This window comes from Ostrea edulis, chromosome 2 (assembly GCF_947568905.1).
Source record: "Ostrea edulis chromosome 2, xbOstEdul1.1, whole genome shotgun sequence".
Lineage (NCBI taxonomy): Eukaryota > Metazoa > Mollusca > Bivalvia > Ostreida > Ostreidae > Ostrea > Ostrea edulis.
Window position 1 is genome coordinate 44,605,014 of NC_079165.1, and position 27,125 is coordinate 44,632,138.

General features: G+C 34.3%; 1 protein-coding gene across 3 annotated transcripts in view; it reads left to right on the forward strand.

Moving 5' to 3' along the window:
- The window catches only part of LOC125679074 (annexin A5-like), a 75,221-nt gene that overhangs the window by 10,365 nt on the left and 37,731 nt on the right, over positions 1-27,125 (forward strand). For all 3 annotated transcript variants that reach the window (XM_048917996.2, XM_048917997.2, XM_048917998.2), the window contains exons 4-7: positions 8,266-8,373; positions 11,114-11,266; positions 20,507-20,655; positions 25,474-25,601. In XM_048917996.2, coding sequence (XP_048773953.1) covers positions 8,266-8,373; positions 11,114-11,266; positions 20,507-20,655; positions 25,474-25,601 — 538 coding nt within the window. The remainder of the gene's footprint in view (positions 1-8,265; positions 8,374-11,113; positions 11,267-20,506; positions 20,656-25,473; positions 25,602-27,125) is intronic.

The following is a 27,125-nucleotide window of genomic DNA, read 5'->3' on the forward strand; positions in this document are numbered from 1 at the left end:
AAGCATATTAGTTTTATTGTTGATTAACTGTGAATGAATTATGAACTCCAGACTTCAGGCAATGACCTGGCTGATCATTATGAAAATATATCTAGATTAACAATTAACAAAAAATTATATCTGAGGCCACCATAGACATCAGTTTGAATGCTGTTCCAGTGGTACACCACTACTGCCATCTGCTACTATCTATGCAACGTAATTTATAATAATTTTGATGGGCATGCCAAAATGATATTTCTATTTTGTATTTCTCAGAAATCTATGCATAACATAGAGGTGTATTTAATAGGATTGCAGATACTAAGCTTTTGATAAGCAAGAAATTTTAAGCATATTAGTTTTATTGTGAATGAATTATGAACTCCAGACTTCAGGCAATGACCTGGCTGATCATTTTGCTCTTAAGTCTGATACAATAGAATATTTGTCTTTTTTCCCGTCCTTTTCCCATTTTCTTTAAAATCTATATATGAGAGTCATGTATGTAAAGCTTATATCAAATTCTTTATTATCCTGAGTTTTAACAGACTGAATTATACAAGGGAGTTTCATATTATATGTTACATTTTGAAAAGAAAATAGTTTTCTTATCTATCATCATTTCAATACCAACCCCATATCCATTTTTAAATTAATTACCAAAACCTTAATTTTTTTGCAAGTGGAAAAAGTTTGGTAAAATTATAATCATGACATATAATTATAATCATCACATTGACACTAATGTCATATGGTTTAAATATTTTCTGCAGTCATAATTACACTTAAATTTTTCAAAAATTTCTTGGCACATGATCACAATCATTATAGTAAATTTCTATCTACTCCTTGAGTGACGCTATGAATTGAGGATCACAACATGTGCATGCATCCCTTGTATTTGGAGGAAGTAACACGTACACCTGCATTTCTGAAAACTGTATCCCATTACAACAAACATTTAGATTATAACAATAATTACCTCATACAAAACTGTATCTCATTACAACAAACATTTAGATTATAACAATAATTACACCTCATACAAAGCTGTTTCCTATTATAACAAACATTTAGGTTATAACAATAATTACCTCATACAAAACTGTATCCCATTACAACAAACATTTAGGTTATAACAATATTACACCTCATACAAAACTGTATCCCATTACAACAAACATTTAGATTATAACAATAATTACCTCATACAAAACTGTATCTCATTACAACAAACATTTAGATTATAACAATAATTACCTCATACAAAACTGTATCCCATTACAACAAACATTTAGGTTATAACAATAATTACACCTCATACAAAACTGTATCCCATTACAACAAACATTTAGGTTATAACATTAATTACACCTCATACAAAACTTTCAAATTCCCTTGCCATGAAAAATGAGGAAAATTTATTTGTGCATAACAAATTACAAATGAAATAGTGAAATAGCTTTGTATTAAACAAAGTGGTCTATTAAGCTGTATATATATAATTTTTTTTTTTACTGTATATATATTCAATTCAAATTTTGTTGCTTTAATACTTATTTCTCTGGTATATTATAGCAAATGCAGGTAAGACAAAATAATGATATGCAATGATAATATATATTACCTTTCACATCTTTTCTGTGAAAGCATATCTGATTTACTTTTTTTCTACGTCAGCATGCTGATTTACATATACATGTACATACATATTTTAATGACTGAGATGATTCATATCTAAGCTAGACCTGTGAATTTTTCATCAGGATCATTTTCCCAGGTTTATGATTGAAGTATTTCATAAAGCTATATTTTTAAAAGATCAATAAATTCATATTTACACTTTGAGACCACAGGCTCTTGAAGTTTTAAAAGAAATTGTCTTTCTGTAAACAAACTTGTTTAAAGAAAATTAATTTTTTTATTATATATGTTTAAAAGTCTAGAGCCTGTATTTTAGACATTTATCATTATTGAACTGTGACAATTTAAGGAAAACTTTATGAATCCTTTCAATAAATTTTCTAAAATTGATTGGACAATAATATGAGAATAAAATAACCCAGTGCAATATTGAAATTAATAGAAACATAAATTAACTTCTATTTATATTATGTTCACATTCTGAAAAACAAACAATAAAAACATGTATAGGTGTTCTAAGTTCATGTATATTGTAGCCAGTCTGCTGAGTAGACTGAAATTGGAATTCAGGAAATATATCTTCTCTGATAGTAAACCCTTACATGGATTTTGCAATGCATGTAGAACATTTAATATATTTCTTTTAGTAACATGGTAAAGGTACTTCTTTCAAGTCATTTTTGTAGTCATGTGATCCAATGGTGTGTGATCTTTTGACCTTGACCTGGAAGTTTGACCTACTTTTAATAAAAATCTTCCCATTCAATGTGTCCTAAACTATTTAATGTAGATCTTTCATATCTTGTATATAAATATATGGCAAGACTTTTCAAATCATGTCCTTTAACCTTGTGACTTTGAACTCTGAGTTTGACCTACTTTTGAGAAAACATAACCTATTAAGTACTGTATATCAGGAACTATTTTAGGTAGGACTTTCATATTTTGTATGTAGATTCTTTATGGCAAGACCTTGTTATACTTTGGTGTTGACCTTGAACAACGGAAGGGCCAATGTGGCTCAGATGAGCGATGTGGCCCATGGGCCTTTAGTTATTCTTGGAGTTATACCCCAAAGGTCAAGGATGTAGTATCAGTTAATATGAAAACCTTGTAAGCAGAATATACAGACCAAACTATTTGGGCAAGGACAGTCAAACTTGCTACACATACACCTTATGCCAAGTGGAGGAGGCCTATTGTTTCACAAGGTTGTAGTATATATCACTTAGTAGAAAAATCTTGTTTTCGTTCTGGATACAGATATTGCCCTGAAATTTACTCACAACCTCCCTCTCAGAGAAATACACAACCAGTTCACATATCAGATAGATTGGTGCACCATGACCTACTTTTAGGCTTTTCTATTCGGAATGTGTATGATATCAATTCAGAGTGCACAATATGCTTACAGGTCCAATGGGCGTATGCTGTACCATCACAGGCACCTTAAGTATGGATATTACCCCCCCCCCCTTTTTTTTTTTATAATTATTTTTGTGGCAATAGAGATTGGCCTTTTATAATAAAATACCGGTAGAAGGCCAATCTCTAAAGCTTACAAAAAGCATGAAATGATTACATAAATCGAAAGAGGGGTGAGATAGATAGGGAATTCACACATATTTCAGAGAAATTATTGTCACCAAAAAAATTATCCAAAAAAAGGGGGGGGGGGTAATATCCATACTTCAGGTGCCTGTGGTACCATTTGCAGTACTCTTGTTACTTGGATTTTGAGATCAACAAACAGAATATTCAGTTCAGATTTTCATTTGGAAAAACCTTTATATTCTCGAAAACTAATGTGGACTGCATTTAGTAGTCATGCAATGAGTCAAAGAGTTATTGTACTTTCTTTTTTGATGAGAATTGGGAAATCACTAAGGTAACTCAGAATGTTTGAAGGAATGGAGAAACCACTACGGTTATCTCTGCTTAATGAGAACAAAATTCTTGCCTAGCTTATGAATGAAATATGGTGATTTACAAACCGTTTGGTTCCAACAGCATGGTGCAACAGCCCACACTTCATTTACAGTTTCAAATGGGTTGGAGGAATGTTTGGGGACAGGTTTATTTTTTGCAAACAGATAGTTTGACCTCCTCATTTGCCATATCTCAGTCCATTGGACTTTTTTCTGTGGGGATTTCCAAAAGACAGGGTCTACAATCCTAAACCATGGTCACTGGATGAACTCCAAAAGAATATCTAACTTCAAATGAAAGGAGTACCAGCAGAAATGTATACCAATGTTGGGAAAATTTTAAAAAGTGACTTTCCATTGTTGATGAAAGAAACTGTGGTCATTTAGAACACATAATGATTATCATGTCTGAACCTAATGTTAAAAATGATGCATTAAATGTAGAAAATTCTAGGTTTTAAGCTTGGGTAACTTATTGGAATTGGTCAGCATCTGTCGTTGTGTGTTAACAATTGAACATTGTTAACTTCTTGATACCTACAATTTCAATTCTGAAATTTGAAGCATCTTTTGGACAAGGGGGATATAACTTGGAAAATTTCAGGGTTCCTGCACCCCTGGGGCCTTAGGGATGGGGCAAAAATTGATTAATTTTCAAAAATTATATTCTCCACAACACGACATCTTTAAGAAGATCTAAATGCAGAGTGATGTAAAGCAGGGAGACCTCTACCAAATTGTAAATTTCATGATCCCCGGAGTAGAGGTTCTTACTCTAGGACTGTGCCAAACTTGGTACATATAGTGTATATGTATAAACCATTTAGATGATATCTTAATGCAATTGATATTAGATTGAAACAAAATACATGTAGATATTTAGATGGAGTAGGTATAGTCCTTTACCAAAATTGTAAATTTTATGATCCCAGGGGTAAGGGGTTTGGTACTACCGGTGGAGCTGAAATTATTATAGTGATCATTGTCTTTATCATTTGAAAAACTTCTTTAATAAGTTTGATATGGTTTAAAAACTAAATGCATATTTAGGAAATTGTTAATTTGCATAAAGAATATATTGGATACATGTACATCAAAATGACAACTAATACATACATCAAAATGACAAACCACTTGTCTGTATTTATTTTATTATTTGTTTTCCAACCAATAGCTTCAAAATGTAACATATGCATGTACATATATTATGAAACACCCTGTATCTATGATAAAAACAAGGTGTATTTTCTTTGTTAAGTACATTTTGTCAAATATAGGGTTGGGGAAGGGTTGTGTGTGTGTGTAACAGTATGGAAAAGAGATGATTGGAAAGGGAAAACAGGGTCATAATTGACAGTGAAATGGAATACACAGGAGTCAAATTAGACAGGTTCAACTGTAAGGTTTAAGTGAAAAAGTGAAGATAGCAAACTCCTATCAAGAGTACAAAATTGAGAGTCAGACAAACACAGGCCCCCTGGAAACATCAAAGGTTAGATAAAATGTCTAGGGGGAGTAATCATCCCTGTTGACCGATCACACCCACCATGAACCCTATATATATTGATCAGGTAAACGGAGTATTTTGAAATATTCAAAATCGGTATGTAAAGAACAGCTAGCAATTTATTTGAAACACATCAGACATCATATGGGACCTAATACCAGGACATATTATAATGACCATAGATTTGTGAAATATTGACTTTAAATGAGACCGCAGAAACCTTGATTTTCATATCAACTTTTTTGTCAGCAGTATGCTTCGGTTTAAAAATTGATCATTATATGCAGAACTTTAATAATCAAGTCTAGAGTTTTTTTTATTCCAAACTAACATGGTTCATTAGCTATTTATCTATAATGGCATCACATATCTTATGTAACATAATTTGACTATTTGATTTCATCCTTCCTAGATGAAAGGAAGGGTTGAATCAGAATATAAGTTAGTTCTTGACTAATTTAACTCTAATACATCTTACATTATATAATGTACGATTTTCATGCACCTTTTTCGCATGTAGTTGTAAAGAAAACAATGGCATTGGTTAGTATTTATAATTTGACTTCATCTTCTGCACATATAAGAATGAGGATCAACCTATTAAACTAAATTCATTGTATCAGGTGTAAAACACTCAAGCTTTAGCATGTGGTATGCTAATAAGACAGTTATGTGGTCAGCACCCGACACATTTCAGAAAGAAAGTGTCAAAGACAAGTTATATTTAAGTCTCCTAAACGAATCAAGTCTCCCAAACAAAGTTTTGAGACTTATTGTTTTTGCTCGGTTCTTATTATTCTTCCGCTTCTTTCTCGCGCCTAAAACTATCCAACACCGTTCTCTGTAACCAGTGGATGAAAGTAATAGATATTCAAGGATATGATAGGCCAATGTATCAAGATGTGCAGAAATGTTTTTCTTTTTCAGATTGAAGGGGGTTAGGGTAGATTTTGGGGGGATCAAATGGGGGTGGGGTTTAACATAGAACTCTATGGGGAAAAAATTAATTCCAAAATTCAACAGATATAACTTACAAATATGATAGAGTCCTGAGGTCTTAAGAAATGAATAGAGAATGACATGGCCTACAAACAAGTATCAAGGTCAAGTGACTCCTGCGAGTGACCTTGACCTCTGACCATGAATATAAAAACTGGTATAACTTTAAAACCAGGAGTAATAGCAACATGGAATCTTCAGAAATGGCAAGAGGATGACAGGACCTACAAACTAGTACAGTAAAACTCGAATATAGTGAACATGGATATAGCGAAATTATGACTATAGCAAAGTGAAATTGATTTCCCCGCAAATTCTTTAATTATGTATTCTATATAAAAATCTGCATCTATTATGAACACGGATATAGCAAATTTACACATATAAAGAAGTAAATTCCTATTCCCCTTGAATTAAAAAATGAAGGTAAAAATCACCTTTTATAACATTTTGTTTTTGTCATTTTAAACTCGTGATTTTTAACAATTGCATTCCATTACCATAAAGGATCTACACTTATTACGAAATTTCTGTTTGTATTTTTTCAAAAGAGGTTGTTAACGCAAATAATACTTACATATACGTTTAGCAAATATATCATTGGTATTGTTTACTATTCTCATTAATCAAATTTGAAGTTTGATTTCATTTATTTTATCGTACACTCCTTTATTTGTGCAAAGCAACAAGTAAATGACAAGTGTGATAGACTGTTTGCATGTATTGCACATAATTTTGTTAACATTTTTCTTTACAAGTAAATTGATTGCTGCTTTCTTATACAACTGATATGCATGTAGAACAAATCAGTTTTATAATGAATTCGTTATATTTGAATTATGAATTCGCTATAAACATATAGCGAATTATGCTTATATCAAATTTTTATAGAGTGTCTGCAGAAATTCGCTGTATCAGAGTTTTACTGTATCAAGGTCAAGTGACTCCAGTGACCTTGATTTTTGACCTTAGAACATAATACTGGTATTACTTAAGAACCAGGTCTGATAGAGACATGGGGTCTTCAGAAATGATGAAAGGATGATGAGATCTACAAAACAGTATCAAGGTCAAATGACTCCAGTGACTTGACCTCTGACCTTGAACATACAAACTCATATAATTTTAGAACTGGAATTGATAGAGACATTGGATCTTCAGAAATGATGAAAGGATGATGAGATCTACAAATCAGTATCAAGGTCAAGTGACTCCAGTGACCTTGACTTATGACCTTGAATGTACAAACTCATAATTTCAGAACTGGAATTGATAGAGACATGGGACCTTCAAAAATGATAAGATGATAAAATCTACAAACTAGTGTCAAGGTCAAGTTACTCCAGTGACCTTGACCTCTGACCTTTGAACATAAAATTGGTATTACTTAAGAGCCAGGTCTGACAGAGATATTGGATCTTCAGAAAGGATGAAAGGATGATGAGATCTACAAAACAGTATCAAGGTGTCAAGTGACTCCAGTGACCTTGACTTCTGACCTTCAACATACAAACTCATACAATTTTAAAACTGGAATTGATAGAGGCATTGGATCTTCAGAAATGATCAAAGGATGATGAGATCTACAAATGGATTATACTGATTATAAATTTGGTATTACTTAAGAATTAGGTCTGATAAAGAGATGGAATCTTCAGAAATACTAAAAGGATGATGGGATCTACAAATTGGTATCAAGGTCAAGTGATTCCAATGACCTTGACCTCTGACCCTAAACACAAGTCTGGTATAACTTTAGAATTGGTACCGATAGAGACATGAAATCTTCAGAAATTATAAAAGGGTGTAGTGACTTACAAACTAGTATCCCCATTGACCTTGAGTTTTGACCTTGATTATAAAAACTTTTGTAACTTTAGAACCAAGATTAAGACATGGGATCATAAAAAATGTTAAGAGAATGTTGGGACCTACAAACTAGGATGAAGGTCAAGTGACACCAATTTTACTGATGGAAAAAAGGGGATTTTTTGAAAAATTTCAAATCAAAGCCTTCGTGATCTAGAGTTTTTAAGTAAAGTTTAAATTGGCATGGATTTTTACAAGGGAGGAAAATAGTAGTACTCAGAAAAAGCCACTTTTATACAGCCAGTACTTTGTTTGGGAGACTTTATAATCGGTAGATTATAATCATGTCTTGTTTGAAATTAGTTTCATTTATATCTCTTCAATTTTACTTTCCAGTTTTCTATGCCATCAATGCCATCAATGCAGATGATGCCCCCATCTACTCAAACAGTTGTTGTCAACAATAATACATGGAATGTCAACAATGCCTTGATGAATGCAGCGGTTAGTAAACTGTTTTTAGCTCACCTGAATCGAAGGTTCAAGTGAGCTTTTCTGATCACATTTTGTCCGGCGTCCGTCTGTCTGTCTGTCCGTCTGTCTGTAAACTTTTCACATTTTCATCTTCTTCTCTAGAACCACTGGGCCAATTTCAACCAAACATGGCCAAAAGCATCCTTGGGTGAAGGGCTTTCAAGTTTGTTCAAATGAAGGGCCATGTCCCTTTCAAAGGGGAGATAATCACAAAAATGCAAAAATAGGGTGGAGTCATTTAAAAATCTTCTTCTCAAGAACCACTGGGCCAGAAGAGCTGAAATTTACCTGAAAGCTTCCTGACATATTGCAGATTTAAGTTTGTTCAAATCATGGCCCCCGGGGGTAGGATGGGGCCACAAGGGGGGGATCAAAGTTTTACATACAAATATATAGGGAAAAACTTTAAAAATCTTCTTCTCAAGAACCACTAAGCCAGAAAAGCTGAGATTTACATGAAAGCTTCCTGACATAATGCAGATTCAAGTTTGTTCAAATCATGGGCCCCGGGGGTTGGATGGGGCCACAATAGGGGATCAAAGTTTTACATACAAATATATAGGAAAAATCTTTAAAAATCTTCTTCTCAAGAACCACTGAGCCAGAAAAGCTGATTTTTACATGAAAACTTTCTGACATAGTGCAGATTCAAGTTTGTTCAAATCATGGCCCCTGGGGATAAGATGGGGCCCCAAGGGGGGATCAAAGTTTTACACACAAATATATAGGAAAAATCTTTAAAAATCTTCTTCTCAAGAACCACTGAGCCAGAAAAGCTGATTTTTACATGAAAACTTTCTGACATAGTGCAAATTCAAGTTTGTTCAAATCATGGCCCCTGGGGGTAGGATGGGGCCAGAAGGGGGGGGGGGATCAAAGTTTTACATACAAATATATAGGGAAAACCTTTAAAAATCTTCTTCTCAAGAACCACTAAGCCAGAAAAGCTGAGATTTACATGAAAGCTTCCTGACATAATGCAGATTCAAGTTTGTTCAAATCATGGGCTCCGGGGGTTGGATGGGGCCACAATAGGGGATCAAAGTTTTACATACAAATATATAGGAAAAATCTTTAAAAATCTTCTTCTCAAGAACCACTGAGCCAGAAAAGCTGATTTTTACATGAAAACTTTCTGACATAGTGCAGATTCAAGTTTGTTCAAATCATGGCCCCCGGGGGGTAGGATGGGGCCACAAGTGGGGGGGGGGGTCAAAGTTTTACATACAAATATAGGAAAAAGCTTAAAAAATCTTCTTCTCAAGAACCATTGGGCCAAAGAAGTTGACATTTACATGAAAGTTTTCTGACATAGTGTTAAGATTCAAGTTTGCAAAGGGTAGTTTGGGCCATAATAGGGACTAAGGTTTTACATGCAAATATATATGGAAAGTCTTCAGATATGGGCCAAGGTGACTCAGGTGAGCGATGTGGCCCATGGGCCTCTTGTTATATGTCTTTGGGTGAGAAGTATTATGATACAGTGATGTCTGCCAATACCGCTGTATCTCCTGTAGGGTTTTCACACACTGAATTAAAACTTACTGTGTACCTTCCTATGTTACAATCTACCCATTCATACAAGAGTAATCACTTTATATGATATTGCATGGGGCTGAGGTTATGTGATTTTTCTCTACAGTGACTTGTAGAAGCACAAATACGCATATGCATATATTGAGATACTGCTGAATTCTTGTCAACCACCAAACTTCCGCCAGAGTTTATTTGCTCACAAACCAAACTCTTCCAGTTAGGCATTATGGGATAGCGATTTCTTAGGCACGTATACTGTGTGACGTCACTGTAGAATGACGAAAAAAAACATAATGTCTAACATAAACAGTTCAAAACAAGAACATAAACATAAAGTTCATTACTTTATGCCATAATTTTAACAGAGTCTTCCTACTTTTTAATGATCTTTTGATCATTTTATGTTTAGAATAAAATCCATACTTTTATATTAATGCTCTTAATGTCAATATTTTCAAACTTTTAACTATACGAACTATTTCTTTTGTGTCATATGCCTGTGTGATAATCGCGGACTCACAATATACAAATCTGTATATGGTACTGTGTCACATAGGAGAGGTCTATACGTAGGTGACGTAATGAGGCCTCGATGGGGAGTTTGGTCAACCACTTGAAAAATGTGATTCATGAGCCACTTGAATATGTTGTGGTTCAATCAACTGTGAATTAATTGTCTAAAGAACACCTGAACCAAAGTAGTAGATGAACAAGCAAATAAATAAATGTACAGGTATGTGCTGTATGTTAGTGGGGTTCTAATTTTAGCATCTTTAGTGATGAACCAAAAGTGCTAATTCATTGTTGTGCTTAGATTTGAAAGTCTCTATTTACAGTAAAACACAGTTACCGTGAACATGTTTATAATGATTTCACACTCACAGGGAATTGATTTTCATTCCCTGACTCACAGGGAATTGATTTTCATTCCATGTAGTTTTAAAACATTTACATTTATAATGAATCAAAATTATTCATCCCCAGCACTTTGCTATAGGCAATATTTTACTGTATTCATAATCATGTATAGATTGAAGAGGAGGTAAATCGTGGTACACCAAGTAGTGTGTCAGCTCCAATTGTGCCAAGTCTTAAATATGGCCAGATAAGTACATGTACAGTATATTTGTCTATTTAGATGCATGTATTTTTAATGTATTTCTCCTTTATTAAGGAACAAACATTGGGGGATGAAATGAAAGAGGTTGTGCAACAAGCAGAAGAGGAGGAGGAAGAAGAAGAGGAGGAGGAGGAGGAGGATGACGAACTAGAGGAAGAAGTGAGAGTGTCAAGGAAGAAGATGAAGAAGCGGGCTAGAAAACAGAGGGTAAGATGAAGATTTATCAAGAAGTAGATCAAAATTTTCTGCCTCCATTAACAAGCTGAACCACAAAATGTTATCAATGATAGCACAGCTCTCGACATTGCTGTACCAGAAATATTCTCAACATTAGAGTATACCATGCAGGCACTCAATCACAATACATGATGACATTGTATTGTAATCAACAAATCATGACAATTAATCACTTCTGGATAATTAGGAAAATTCAGTGAATTTATGTGTCCTGTTTCAGGTTTTATTCCTTTGGTTTATGCTTTTCAAAAGGCAAAATTATTGACAATAACATTCAGTTTTGATTTACAAAATTGGAGATGTCATCAAGAGACAATATGTTACCTGTGCTGGTGACCTTGCCCTTTAACCTTCTGATCTCAAAAGTGATAGAGGTCATCCTTTTGATTAGAGATGTCATCAAGAGACAATTTGTTACCTGTGCTGGTGACCTTGCCCTTTAACCTTCCGATCGCAAAAGTGATAGAGGTCATCCTTTTGTGATAGACATTCATGTGAAATTTCATTTCTGAATCTTAAATAGTTATTTGAGATGTGATCATGACATGATTTCTTACCACATAAACCAGAAGCCAAAATCTTTTACCATATGTGACTACTTGAGCATTGCATGACCTTCTTACCTAAAATGTGATTGGATCATCCTTAAGTCCTGGGGATTCTTAATTCATTGAAGTGTCATTGCTGAAGCTCAAACAGTATTTGAGATATCATTATGAAACCAAACCATCTTGTAGTGTATGTGATAGAGTGACCTCAACAAGTGATGTTACAATCTTTAATATTAAATGAATTTATGTCACTAAAGCCCGGTAGTTCTGATATATAGCTGGTTTGTGATTTGATATGATCTATATCCAATTAGTTGTGTGTTTTCTATATATTCCTGAGTCTTGGTGAGAGAAAAAAATCTGCAAAAATGCTGTTCTCCATAACATTTGATGAAAGTATCAGATATGAAAGGATATGATTGGCCAATGCATCTAAATGTGCAGAAATGTTTTTGTTTTCAGATTGAAGGGGGTTAGGGTACATTTTGGGATATCAAATGGGGATGTGGTTTAGGCTGTTCAAAATTAATTCTACGTTTAACGTCACCTCAAAACTTCAAAACCTACGAGGGAGGGAGGAAAAAAATAAACAAACAAAAATTTTAAACAAATGTGTATTTATTGAAAATCACCTATTCAGTGACCCAAAAATCAACAATTTCAAATAGACATCACCCAATTTAGTGACCAAAAACGTAATATGTCAAATTAAACACATTGTGGGATTTGATTTTCAAGTCCAAGTCAATTTTTGCGTTTTCCCAGCAAAGACTTTTTCCTTAATCTGGGTTTGTATCCCTTCTGCGAACACACCATGCAGATTGGGTGAGCAGAGTAGTGGCTTGCGATAATATCAGGTGGTACATCCAATGGATTTTCATCACCACAAACATAGCAAACTAAAGGAAAACTTCCTTTTGTGGAAATAGTTGCTAGACACATGTGACTCAGTTACAATTAAAATTATGATGACAATATTTCATACATTTTTATAATGACACATCTTAAAGTTTAAAATATGCTTTACTTTGTTTTGTGTTGATTTTTTAAAATACAATTTTGAAAGGAAGATGCTAATCTGGTGTACCACAACTAAAAGATCAGGATTGTACTTTCACATCTACAAATACAAGGCAGGATTCCGATAGTTTAGGACGCCCTCAAATAAATTGATTAAATAATTACAGTTTTCTTTTTAGTGCTTTTAATTTTTATGATTAAATGCTTTGTACAAAGTAATAATCAATCAGCAAGTTCTGTATTTCCAATCGTAGTGCAAACTGTCATGAAATAATACATCGGAACTCTTCACTGTTGAGAAGGTAAATATGAAATGTGATAGGGAGTTAATAAGATGTCTAAGACGAAAAGTTGAAGCGATCAAGGAATTGCTTAACCCATTTTAATCGCAAAAAGCGGCTGAATTTCAGGCAAGATTTCCCGAATCACTTTGTGTGACACTGGTCTGACATTCGGAAGAGGCGTCAGTCCAAATATCCAGCCTCGACGAATCTCGCTGAGATTAGTTCGGTTCAAACCATCTTTGTACGTTTTCTTTACTTTAATAGTGGCATATACTTCCATTTTCTTCATTTAAGGGCCTCTGATTAAGCGTTTTCCTCTTACACGGGATGTAGAATTAAGTCGCTAAATGAAAAACCAAACATGAACGACTACTTCAAATCCGGATTTGTTTGTTTTTTCAAAACGGCAATTTCGCCGAAACCTACGCGCGCGGGTGACGTTAAACATAGAATTAACTTTAGACAGCCTTAAAAGGGCATGGACACGATTTGAGCTGAAAATTTTCAAATTTTATTTTTCAATTTTATTGTTTACAATGCTTCACTAAAGTATTTCTAATGCTCAACCAAAATTTTAATATACAATTCCATGTTATGTAAACAAGGCTCGTGTCATGTTTTTTTTTTTTTTTAGCTCACCTGAGCTGTTGTCCATCGTCTGTCCGTTTAACTGTCCATCCATCTGTCTGTAAACTTTTCACATTTTCAACTTCTTCTCCAACCACTGGACCAATTTCAACCAAATTTAGCAAAAAGCATCCTTGGGTGAAGGGGTTTCAAGAGTGTTCAAATGAAGGGCCATGCCCTCTTCAAAGGGGAGATAATCACAAAAATACAAAAATAGGGTAGGGTCACTTGAAAATCTTCTCAAGAACCACTGGGCCAGAAAAGCTGATATTTACATGAAAGCTTCCTGACATAGTGGAAATTAAACTTTGCTGAAATCATGACCCCTGGACATAGGTTGGGGCCACAATAGGGGATCAAAGTTTTACATTTAAATATATAGAGAAAATCTTTAAAAATCTTCTCAAGAACCAATGAGGTGGTAAAATACAAATTTACCTGACATAGTGCAGATTCAAATTTGTTCAAATCATGGTCCCCGGGGGTAGGATGGGGCCTCAATAAGGAATCAAAGTTTTTCGTACAAATAAATAAAGAAAATCTTTAGAAATCTTTTCCTCAAGAACCACTAGGCTAGGAAATTACAAATTTATATGAAAGCTTCCTGACATAGTACAGTTTCAAGTTTGTTCAAATCATGGCCCCCGGGGTAGGATGGGGCCACAATAGAGGATCAAAGTTTTACATGCAAATATATAGAGAAAATCTTTAAAAATCTTCTTCTCAAGAACCACTGAGCCAGAAAAGCTGATATTTACATGAAAGCTTCCTGAGATAGTGCAGATTCAAGTTTGTTAAATCATGGTCCCCGGGGATAGGATGGGGCCACAATAGGGGATCAAAGTTTTACATACAAATATATAGGAAAAATCTTTAAAAATCTTCTTCTCAAGAACCACTGAGCCAGAAAAGCTGATATTTACATGAAAGCTTCCTGACATAATGCAGATTCCAGTTTGATAAAATCATGGCCCCTGGGGGTAGGATGGGGCCACAATAGGGGATCAAAGTTTTACATACAAATATATAGAAAAAACCTCTTCTCAAGAACCACTGAGCCAGAAAAGCTGAGATTTACATAAAAGCTTCCTGACATAGTGCATATTCAAGTGTGTTAAATTCATGACCCCTGGGGCTAGGATGGGGCCACAATAGGGGATCGAAGGTTTACATAACTAATAAATAGAAAAAAATCTTTAAAAATGTTCTCCATAAGAACCATTGGGCCAAAAAAGTTTACATTTGCATGAAAGCTTCCTGACATAGTGCAGATTCAAGTTTGTAAAAATCATGGTCTCCTGGGGTAAGATGGGGCCACAGTAGGGGATAAAAATTTTACATACAAATATATAGGGAAAATCATTCAAAATCTTCTGAAAAATCTCTGGGCCAGAAAAGTTTACATGTACATGAAAGCTTCCTGACATAGTGCAGATTCAATTTTGTAAAAATCTGGACCCCGGGAGTAGGTTGGGTCCACAATAGGGATCAAAGTTTTACATGTGAATATATAGGAAATATCTTTAAATATGAGCCAAGGTGACTCAATTGAGCGATGTGGTCCATGGGCTTCTTGTTAAAATCATGATCCCTGGGGTTAGGGTGGGGCCTCAATAGAGGATCAAATGTTTACATCTGAATATGTAGGGAAAATTTTTAAAAGTCTTCTTCTCAAGAACCACTGGGCCATAAAAGTGGAGGTTTACCTGAAAGTTTCCTGGAATAAAGTAGGTTAAAGTTTGTTCACATCATGGCCCCCAGGGATAGGGTGGGGCTACAATAGGGGATCAATGTTTTAAATGCTGATCTAAAGGAAAATCACAGGGTCATAAGGGTGGAGATTTACCTGAAAGCTTCCTGGTATAAAGTAGATTCAAGTTTGTTCAGATTAAGGCCCCAGGGTAGGGTGGGGCTACAATAGGGGATCAAAGTTTTACATGCTGACATAAGGAAAATCCTCTTCTCCAGTACCAATTGGCCAATTTTAACCAAATTTAGTACAAATCACCTCTAGATGAAAGGAATCAAGTTTGTTCAAATGATGGACTATTCCTCCTTCAAAGGGGAGATAATCACAAAAGGGCAAAAATAGGGTTGAGTGATTTAAAATCTCCTTCTCAAGAACCACTAGGTCAGAAAAGCTGAAATTAACCTGAAAGCTTTCTGACATATTGTAAATCCAAATTTGTTAAAATCATGACCTCAAGGGGTAGGGTTGGGCCACAATAGGGGATCAAAGTTTTACATTCAAATATATAGGGAAAATATTTAAAAATCTTCTCAAGAACCACTGGGCCATAAGAGTGGAGAAATTCAAGTTTATTCAGATCATGCCCCCCAGGTGTAGGGTGGGCTACAATAGGGGATCACAGTTTTACATGCTGATATATAGGAGTATCTATTTCTCTAGAATGGCAAATTTCAATCAAACTTGGTACAAATTATTCTTGAGTGAAGTGGATTTAAGTTTGTTCAAATGAAGGGCCATTCCCCCTTCAATAGGGAGATCATCATAAAAATGAAAATTAGGGTGGGGTTATTTGAAAATTAAGAACCACTGGGCCAGAAAAGTGGAAGTTTAGAGGAAAGCTTCCTGACATAGTTTGTTCAAATCATGGTCCCTGGGGGTAGGGTGGGGCCACAATAGGGGTTAAAAATTTTCCATGCAAATATATATGGAACATCTTTAAAAATCTTCTTTTCAAGAACCATGGGGCCATAAAAGTTGAAATTTACAAGATTGCTTCCTGACATAGAATAGATTTTAGTTTGTTCAATTCATGATTCCCGGAGGTACGGTGGGGCCACAATAGAGAATCAAAGTTTTATGTATGCTGATAGACAGGAAAAAAATCTTTAAAAATATCTCTTGCACTATGTAAGCTATGGCTTTTATATTTTGTATATAATATATGCTTTGCAGGAAGACTTTTCATGTATTGCAATGTTGTGTGATCTTGTGACCTTGACCTGGACATACTTTTAAAAAAAAAATGACCTATTCAACATTTCCTGAACTATTCAACAGAGCTCCAGATAAGGTGCGTATCAGCGTAAATACTCATTAAATTTTACCAAATACGCATTTAAGTTGAAAATCATGCGTACAGATACGCATTGGCGAAAGTAAATACGCTTTACACTCCCAAAGTAATGCGTATTAGTCCGCGTATTTGTGATACATATAGTATGATATAAATATGAATTATCTATTCATATGAATTGAGGTTAGCCCAGGGCTTGATCTGTACATGATATTTAGCGCTATGAAATACATTTTGATGACAATCACAATTTTGAAAAATTGGAAGAGTTAACTCAAAACACTATTATATAGGCCTACTTGTTATACTTTCTTTCTTAAAGAGTTAGTGTGCGGTCGAAAGCACAGAAAAAAAACTTGTATTATCAATTGTGGACGAATGATATACAGAATTGGATCATAATCATGTGACTGAGTGTCTGACATATTCAAATTTAATGCATCAATGATAAATATATCAAATTCCAAATGACAATGAATAGTTTTAATACAAAGAACTACAAAGGATTTTCCCCGTAAATAGCTGGAGCGGCCTTTTAGTATAAACTTTAAGTTAAAGTTTAACGGAAGAAGTATCGTTTATCTGGTGATATCTTCTGTGCAAAAGAGCAAAGATAATCAGTAAATTAACAAAATACACTTTTGAATTTTTCTGAAAAGCAAAATACTCATTGATTTGAAATACTCTTTGTGGTAAAAAATTATCTGGAGCTCTGATTCAAGGTAGATCTTTCATATTTTGTATATATACTTCATATGGCAAAACCTTCATTTTATATCATGTGTTTTGAATTTGTGACCTTGAACTCAAAGGTTGACCTACTTTTAAGAAAACATAATCTATTAAATACATCTGGAACTATTTTGAGTAGGGCTCACATTTTGTTTATAGATTCTTTATGGCAAAACTTTGATATTCCTGAAGTTAGAACTTGTGACCTTGACCATGGAGTTTGAGATCTACTTGTTAAAAAAATCTGACCTATTCAATAGCTCTTGAACTATTAAAGGTAGGGCTTTCATGTTTTGTATATAGAGTCCTAATGGCAAGACCTTGTTTTTCCGTGAAGTTGTGACCTTGACCTTTGAGTTGGATCTACTTTTTAAAAATCTGACCTATTCAATACCTCCTGAACTATTTAATGACTAGACCTTTCATATTATATATAGAGATTTCTTATGGCAAGACCTTTCATTTCACACATGACCTTTGACCTTGTAACCTCATACTTTTACCCACTTAGAAAATGTGATCAATCAAATATCTTTGGAACTATTCAAAGTAGGACTTGCATATTTTGTACATAGATGTTTAATGACATAACCTTGTGATACAGTTATGTTTGATATTGTGACCTTGACACTTTTTTTGAAAATCTGACCTAATCAATATCTTCTGAAATATTTAAGATGGAGCCTTCATATTTTGTATATAGATTTCTTAGGTAAGATATTTCATTTCACACCATGACCTTTTGATCTTTGTCTTAACCAGAACAGGAAGGTCATGTTAGTCAATTATTGGTGTTGAGGCACATTGGTGTTTTTTTAAATTAGTTTCAGTTATGTCGTGATCCTTTGGGGCTAGGTTGGGGCCACAATATGGGGTCAAAAATTTTCATGGAAATAAGACTTAATAGAAATTCTATTCAAAATCACCACTGTTGAACAACAGCAGGGTCAAGGTCACTTAGGTGAGTGATGTGGCCCTTCAGCCTCTTGTTTCAACTTCATTTACTTATAGTCATTCTCTTTTACATTTTGTATTGATCTGCTCTTTCACAGAGATAACTGCATTGCTTTCAGAGAGGGTATAATGGAATCATCAGTCCATTTGTCTCTGTCTGTCTGCCTATCTGTCTCTGGATGATTATGTTGATAAGAGATGTGTTGTTTTCTGGATCATGTACACTGAATAGTAGTTATCCATGTAATATTATTCAGAAATTATATTAAGCATATTTTCAATATTCTGAGTAACACTATACTGTAGAATATATAGTCTTGCATTTACATTAATTGCTTTCAAGAATCTTCATGTCAAAAGGATGTGTTTATTCTTCAGTGAGCACAAATTCTCTCTTTCTCACCATCCAATGTGCTCTAGGGGTGTATTAGTCCTGCTAGGACAGTTCTAGTTATTTCATACTATGCAGGGTTTGACACTAAGGCACGTCTGACCGACAGAGTCTACTAAATGATAAAGAAAAATGTCGATTTACTAGTCCGACTAGTTGTGTTGAAAAATTTACAAGAAACTTTACTTTAAACCATGATATATTTTATTCTTAACTAAAAAATAACTGTAAAGAGTTTGCCAGCAATTTTGAACCACGTGATGACATAATCTCTATTTTTAGTTCAAATAGGTAAGTTGCCGTCGGAAGTGATGTTTTATGACATCTACATGATGTTAATGTGTGTAAAGTTATGTTTAGAATAAATAGATATGAATTGAATTCATTTTTTAAAAAAAACAACAGTTTCTTTGAATGTTATGAAACTAGAAGTCCAACCATATTTATGTCTTCCACTTCCTAAGAATTTAGTTTCTTATCTTACCAAATTAAGAATAAGTGCACATAAGTTGTATGTAGAAACAGGTCGATATTGTAATCCTGTCATTCCTAGAGAAAATAGATTTTGTTTTCATTGTCAAACTATTGTTGAAGATGAAAAACATTTTTTACTTGATTGTCCTGTGTATGAACATATTAGAAAAATGCATTCAAAACTACTAGATTAATACCTTATTTTGTTTACTAAATCCACATAACCTTGTATCTACAAAACAAACCTGTCTATACATCAGAGACTGTTTTAATGTTAGAAATAAGTTTTCAACAGTTTGATATTTTGTAATGTATCAATATATATGTGTATCTATGTATGGCTAACAACACATTCTTATATAATGTGCGTTAGTGCCAATAAAGAATTGAATTGAATTGAATTGAATTTGGTATAAGAAAGTGTTTATCAATTTAATAAATTATGTCGTAAACAGCCATTTTTCGGTGTTGACATATATGTGCAGGAATGTCTCTATATTCAAATACGACTTCTTGTCCTCAAGGAAAGATATCCCAAGAGGAAAAAACAAGGAAAAGGTTGGGAAGAAACAAAGCAGGGCTTATGAAATAGAATTTTTTTAAATGGTTGAGGTAATTTTATTCTAAATGGACTAAAGAATTTCTGTGCCAGGTAGAACTTAAAGAAACAGAAAATGTGTTTGAAAATAAAAGCATCAAACTGAATGACAAGACTAAAGATTTTTTTGAGACAATTAAATGTGTTTTAGTTCAAACTTAACATTTGTCGTTTGAATTAAGTATTTAAATATGGAGAAACTATCAGTTTATTCTGGAAAGTTGGTCAGAGCTAGTGGATCTAAGGTCAGGTCTAATGAAAATCATTTTAAGTAGCCCAACTGGTCCAGTTCTTAAAAAATTTAATGTCAAACCCTGCTATGACATTTTATCTTGTGACATATTGTATCATGGTTATATTGTAGCTTTTGGCCACAATATGAGGTCAAAATTTTTCATGGAAATAAAGATTGCAAGATATCTTTTTAAAAAAACCACAATAGCTGAACAACAGCAGAGTCATGTATGCAATGTGGTCCATGGGCCTCCTGTTTCAAATTGTTCATGTAGTATTTTAAAATTCATTGATGTTATAGAAATTAGAGGAACTCTTGGCTCAGAAAATGGAAGAAGATGAGGACTTTATGGAGCGTTTGAGAGCAAACTACATTGCCAATCTGCAGAGACATTTAGACATGGATGGTACAATGGAACCTACAGAAGGGACTGTTAAAGGCATAGACAAGTATGATTTTTAGCCGAGTTGCATAGCAAATCTCGGCTTTTAAATTGGCAAAGGATGGGCGTCCAGTCTGGTGGACAGGCGGGCGGCGTCCACAATTAGCTTGTCCGGTCTCTAACTTTCATACTTTTCGGTGCATCTTTGTGAGACTTACTTAAAACATTTTTGTTACGCAATCCTTTGTCTTTTTAGGCTTCTATATAGAAGAAAGTCCACTTGTAGTGAAAAGGTTACCTGTAGGTGTCCAATAAGTTGACAATTGGTGTACATTATTTTTGAGGTAGTACTCTACATCGTCATAATGGCTGACTTCCTTTAAAAACATGGATGAAAAAATCGATATCAACGATATTTGACTTTTCCTTTTCCATTCAAGTACCTAGCCGAGTAGCTCAGTAGGTTAGAATGCCGACTGCTGAACTGTAGGTCACAGGTTTGAGTCCAGCAGTGGTTTTAATTTTTTTCCAGATTACCCTCTATTAAAACTGTATTTTTTGACAAAATGAAGTAAATTTGAAAATTTTCAACTTCAAAATATTGTTGTACATATCCTCCACTTTTCATCCACATCAATTACCTCTGGTGTAGCATACCTCCTTAAGAATGGACAGATACTGTCCGTTCTTAAAAATAATGGACAGTAATTGTCAACTTATTGGACACCTACAGGTAAACCCAATAACTTATTAGACATCTACAGGTAGGCTAAAAATAAGAGAAAGACAATACATTTGTCAAAGAGATACAAATTTTATTTTAAATTCCCTACAAAGTAAGAATCAACACAGATATCGGAAAAATCACTGAAACACTCAAAAATGATATTTCCATTTAGTAGAATTCTCTGCTTCAACTCGTAAGATTCACAATTTTTTAAATCCATTGGCCATTACTATATCGCATCAAAACTTAAATTTGAAAGACATATTTCCATACTGTATTTGAATTTCGCTGGATTCAGAGGCACATACCGAAACTTCTTCACAACGCTTTTTTATGTTTTCTTTATTAGCATATCCTAATTCTGAATTATTATTTTCGCTTTCATGAATAATTTCATTTCACGAGATAGGTGTATTGGGTTCTTTTGGCTGGTGTTAGTTATTTTCTCATCCAAATACTCGAAAACACAATGCTTTTCAGATCAAAATTTGGCTTCATATCTTTTTCACCCTCCATATCCAGAATATTTGCAACACTTTCACTAAAATCCTTAAATTTTGATTGTGCAATGAAAATGCTCTCCCCATCAGAGGAAGACATGTTGATATGGCTCAGTACTATAGAAAGAGTGAATATAAAACCTGCAGCAGAACACTACTCACCTGACACTGTCCAATAAGTGAACAAAAGAAACAGAATTCTACGCAAGACTGGTTATATTGTCAGACTATTCAAAATAGCTTTATTCATAATTATCATTGTCAATGGATTTACCTGAGACTGTCCATTCTTAGAACAAAAGATGTAATGTTTTAAGTAGGATATAAGCCTCAAACTGTCCATTCTGTGAGAGAAAGAACTGATCTCGGCCCTACGGACCTCGATCAGTTCTTTCTCTCACAGAATGGACAATTTTTATACGCCCGTCAAAGACGGGACGTATTATAGTATGGCGTCGTCCGTCTGTCTGTCCGGACCTTGTGGGCAGGATACAGACTGAACCATAAGCCCTAGGACTTTACAACTTGGTACATTTGATCACCATGATGAGAGGAAGATGCCTATTGTTTTTCAAGGTCAAAGGTCAAGGTCGTAGTATCACTTATCAGGAAAACCTTGTGAGCAGGATACAAACCGAACCGTAAGCTCCAGGATATTATAACTTGGTATATTTGATCACCATGATGAGAGGAAGATGCCTATTGTTTTTCAAGGTCAAAGGTCAAGGTCGTAGTATCACTTTTTAGGAAAACCTTGTGGGCAGGATACAAACCGAACCGTAAGCTCCTGGATATTATAACTTGGTATATTTGATCATCATGATGAGAGAAAGGTGGCTATTGTTTTTCAAGGTCAAAGGTCAAGGTCATAGTATCACTTATTAGGAAAACCTTGTGGGCAGGATACAAACCAAACCGTAAGCTCCTGGATATTATAACTTGGTATATTTGATCACCATGATGAGAGGAAGATGCCTATTGTTTTTCAAGGTCAAAGGTCAAGGTCATAGGTTTACTTAGTAGGAAAACCTTGTAGGTATACAGACCGAACCGTTGGGGCTAGGAGTGTCAAATTTAATACCTTATTCCAAGTGGAGGAAGCCTATTGTTTCTCAAGATCAAAGGTCAAGGTGGTTGTAGCAGGATAAAAACAAAACTGTTGTGGCTAGGAATGCCAATACTTTTCTTTTTCAAGTTTAAAAGGTCAAGACTGTTAGATGGCATACTTCACTTGATAATTTGGTGCCAAGTATAGCTTGTGAATTTCCAAGTTATACTTTATTGAAGAGATATTTCTATATAATTTGAGATTCTCCTGCAAAAAAATGGTGATCTGCACAAGCATAATAATGAATTAGCTCACAGAGGACAGTGCTAACTTCACTAAAATATGAATCCCAATAAAATATGTTTTCCTTGAGCAAAATCTACGGGTGTATTATGCCACTTTGGCGTTGCTCTTGTTGGCTTATATCCTTTACATAACATGATCACATTCAAATGAAGAAGGTTCCTATTTATTTTGAGGTCCAAAGGTCAAGGTCACTTTGTCACTAAATGCCATAGATTTGAGCTTGTCCGGTCTCCAACTTTCATACTACTAGAGGCATCTTTGTGAAACTTACATACTAGCATGATCACATCCAAAAGAGGAAGGTTCCTATTTATTTTGAGGTCAAAAAATCAAAGGTCAAGGTCACTTTGTCACTTAATACCATAGATTTGAGCTTGTCTGGTCTCTAACTTTCATACTACTTGGTGCGTCTTTGTCAGACTTGCCTATTTTGATCACATCCAAAAGAGGAAGGTTCCTATTTATTTTGAGGTCAAAGGTCAAGTTATCTTTTTCACTATATACTGTAGATTTGAGCTTGTCTCTAACTTTTATACATGTACTTGCTGGTGCATGTTTATCAGACTTCAAATCCTGATGACATTCAAGATTCATGTTGCTTTTGAAACCCAAAGGCCAAAGGTCAAGGTCATTATCACATTAGATACCTATTGCAGCCATTCAAAGCTTCATACTTATAAACTATATTAAATATGTGCATATTTTTACTTCGTGAATGCAAGCGTGCATAATTTTCCAAACTGCAACTCGGCCATACGCATCTTTGATGCGTTTTAGCTATTTTTCATCATTAAACTACAGAAGACTTTCATTCATCTAGATTCACCTCATATTTGATCATCTTGGCAAAAATCAGTAGTTATAGCTCATCAAAGTTGATTGTCTATCATCTGCCCATTTGTAACATCCATTGACTTCTCCAAAACCTCTCCTTGGATATAAGTAAGTAAAACATAGTTACAGCGAACATGCTTATAATGAATTCATGCTTACAGCAATATGATTTTATTCCTTGTAGTTTTAAAACATATTATGAACTTATTGGATTATAACAAATCAAAATTGTTTGTCCTCAGTACTTCGCTATAAATGTATTTGACCATACTCTTTACACAAACACAAAGGTCTTTATCTGATATTTCATTATCCTAGCTCAAGGTCATTTGGATGAAAAAATTCTTAAAATATCTTTGCAATATAAAAACATAAAATGCTCATTCATTCAATACTTTAGAAGTTCATGTGAATATTGGTGTCAAAATATATATAGTACATGTACAGTCAAAGCCCTAGCAGTCACCTGTATTCAGCAGTCACCTGTCCCATGTGATTTTTTGGGGATGAAATTTCCTGTCTAGAATTACTATATAGCGGTCACCTGTGAAACATGGTCAACAGTCACCAAATTTCAACCAAACTGCTATTGTGCCCTGCTTTTAGTGGCCATTTTGACATGTTACATGACCCACATCTGGGTTTTTTATTATGCCTGTATAATTAGGTGGTTTCCAAATGCAATATTTCTAACATAAACAATATCAGTGATGTGTGGGGAGATGGAGGGAAAATAAATGGTCTAATTACATCTATTTTGAATGGTTAGATATGCAAAAAAAACCAAAAAACTTTTGGACTAAATATTTACAAGCAACAGAAAATCAAAGAGAAATTACATGCTTATATACAGAAAATGAAAACGTATGCCTTGACCCCAGGCCAGGGGGAGATTTTTGTAAATCTTACTGAATATGGAAGAAATATTCACCAATGACTACTTAAGACTTACAAAAAGAAAGTTTTTTTAGCAGTGTATTAATTATGTATATGAATTTGTCTTCCACTGAATAAATCAAAATGTTCCAATTTTGATATGCATGATTTTGTCTTCCTCTGATAAAATGAAATGCACAAATCATATCATTATACATTTGTGTGTATATATAGGCATGTAGCATTACAAAACATCCAGAATATATATCTTTAGAAAAGTGAACCTCTATTACGAGATCACTTCTATAAAGGTTCCCACCGGTGACTGTTACAGACAAGTTTGACTGTAGTTTAGATATGATTGAGTTTGAATATGTCTTACGTTTGGACAGCTCTTATAGTAGTGATTGAAACATTAGCCAATATGTGATGCATGTATGCTACTTGGAAAAAAATGCTTTTATTATTGAGGTATTTTCATCCCTGAGACATCTTCAATTTGCCCGAAGAAAAAAAGGGCATGCAAACAAAAAGAGGTGAGAAGAAAATACAGTATAACACTGATTATTCATCTAATTTATCTTTACTTGTAAGGTACCCAGAAGATGATCCTGTTGTAGCATTTATTAAAGAGAAATATCACGGAGAATTGGATATCACGGGTGAAAAATGGAATGCGGAACATGACACTGAGTATTTGGAGGCCGCTATGGATGGGGCTGGTTAGTTTACTAGATTATGAATTTCTACTTCAGAAACTCACAGTTGATTTTGTCCTTCTACTCATCATTTCTGTACAATCTCAGAAACCATTAAGAAATTCTACGCAGAAATTTCGGTGAGGTTGTTTAGGATACTATTTGGAAATTTGAGTCATATCTGTCTGTGATAACTATGCATGATTACTCTATTATTAACTTGAATGACTGATAATTTACATACTAAAGGTTTGATTACCCCCTCCCTCCCCCTATCCTTACACTGCTGACAAGTGTTAAAGGAGGAGAGTGGTTTTAATCAGACTGACCTACTAGAACATGTATTAGTCATATGGAGACGTCACCATTGCCAGTGAATTTAAGGCTGCAAAATTTAGGCCCATGCTTGGCGCTTATGGCCTTTGAGCAAGGAGAGATCTTTATCATGCCACAACTGCTGTGACATGGGGCCTTGGTTTTCATGGTGTCATCTAAAGGACCGCCCCATTTAGTAGCCTCTTACAACAATCAAGGGGTACTGAGGACCTAATTTCTAACCCTGAACCCCATGGAGACATTTGTGTTGATATCACGGTTATAGCTTTATATTTTCTTCTTATTCCTCTTCTTTAGTGAGAAATTTGACCTCACGATTTTATGAAAGTGCTGCAACAGATCCAATTAAAACATTGTAAAAAAAAAAAATGTTGCTGATTGTGGGTCATGAGGAGGAGTGCAATCAATTTTCAAATGTTTGAAATGGCTGCCAAAAACTCAAGTCAGTCAGATTTCAATCAAATTTAGTTTCTAGGGTAAATTGAGGATCCAGAGTCCATTTCTGGTATCACAACTTTTATGCCCCACCATGAATATGGCAGGGGCATATAGTGTTTGCCATGTCCGTCTTCTGTCCTTCCATCACATTTTGTGTTTAGCTCAGTTTCAAAGAAACTATTCAAGATATTTTATCAAACCTTATATGCTGTTACATATTGGTATCATCTACTCAACTGCATCAATATTTATTGACCTTGACATTTCTTTTTACCTTGATCTCACTTTTCCATATTCAGTGTTTAGCTCAGTTTCAAAGCAACTATTGACTATATTTTTATGAAAACTCTTACACTGATACATATTAGTGGTAGCTATTCAACTGTTACATTATTTTTTACCTTGACCCTCCCTGTGACCTTGACCTAACTATTTCCTATTTGGTGATTAACTCAGTTTCAAAGCAATTAATGAAGAATTTTTTTGCCCCTTTCTGAATATGACTGGGGCATATAGTTGAGGAGCAGATTTACAAGTCTAATCGTAATTAGATTGGTGTTTGTCATGTCAGTTTATGATATCCATGTAAATAATGAGGATCAGCATTTCATACAAGTATAATTTTTTTCTTTTGTTAGAAGTAATTTTGAATAATGATAACCTTTCTATTCATAGCTGGGCAACATTTAACCAATGCAAAATTGCTATTTATCTTTATAGCAATTTTCTTAGAATTTTGGAAAATTTGAATAATATTCAGAGTGAAATGAATAG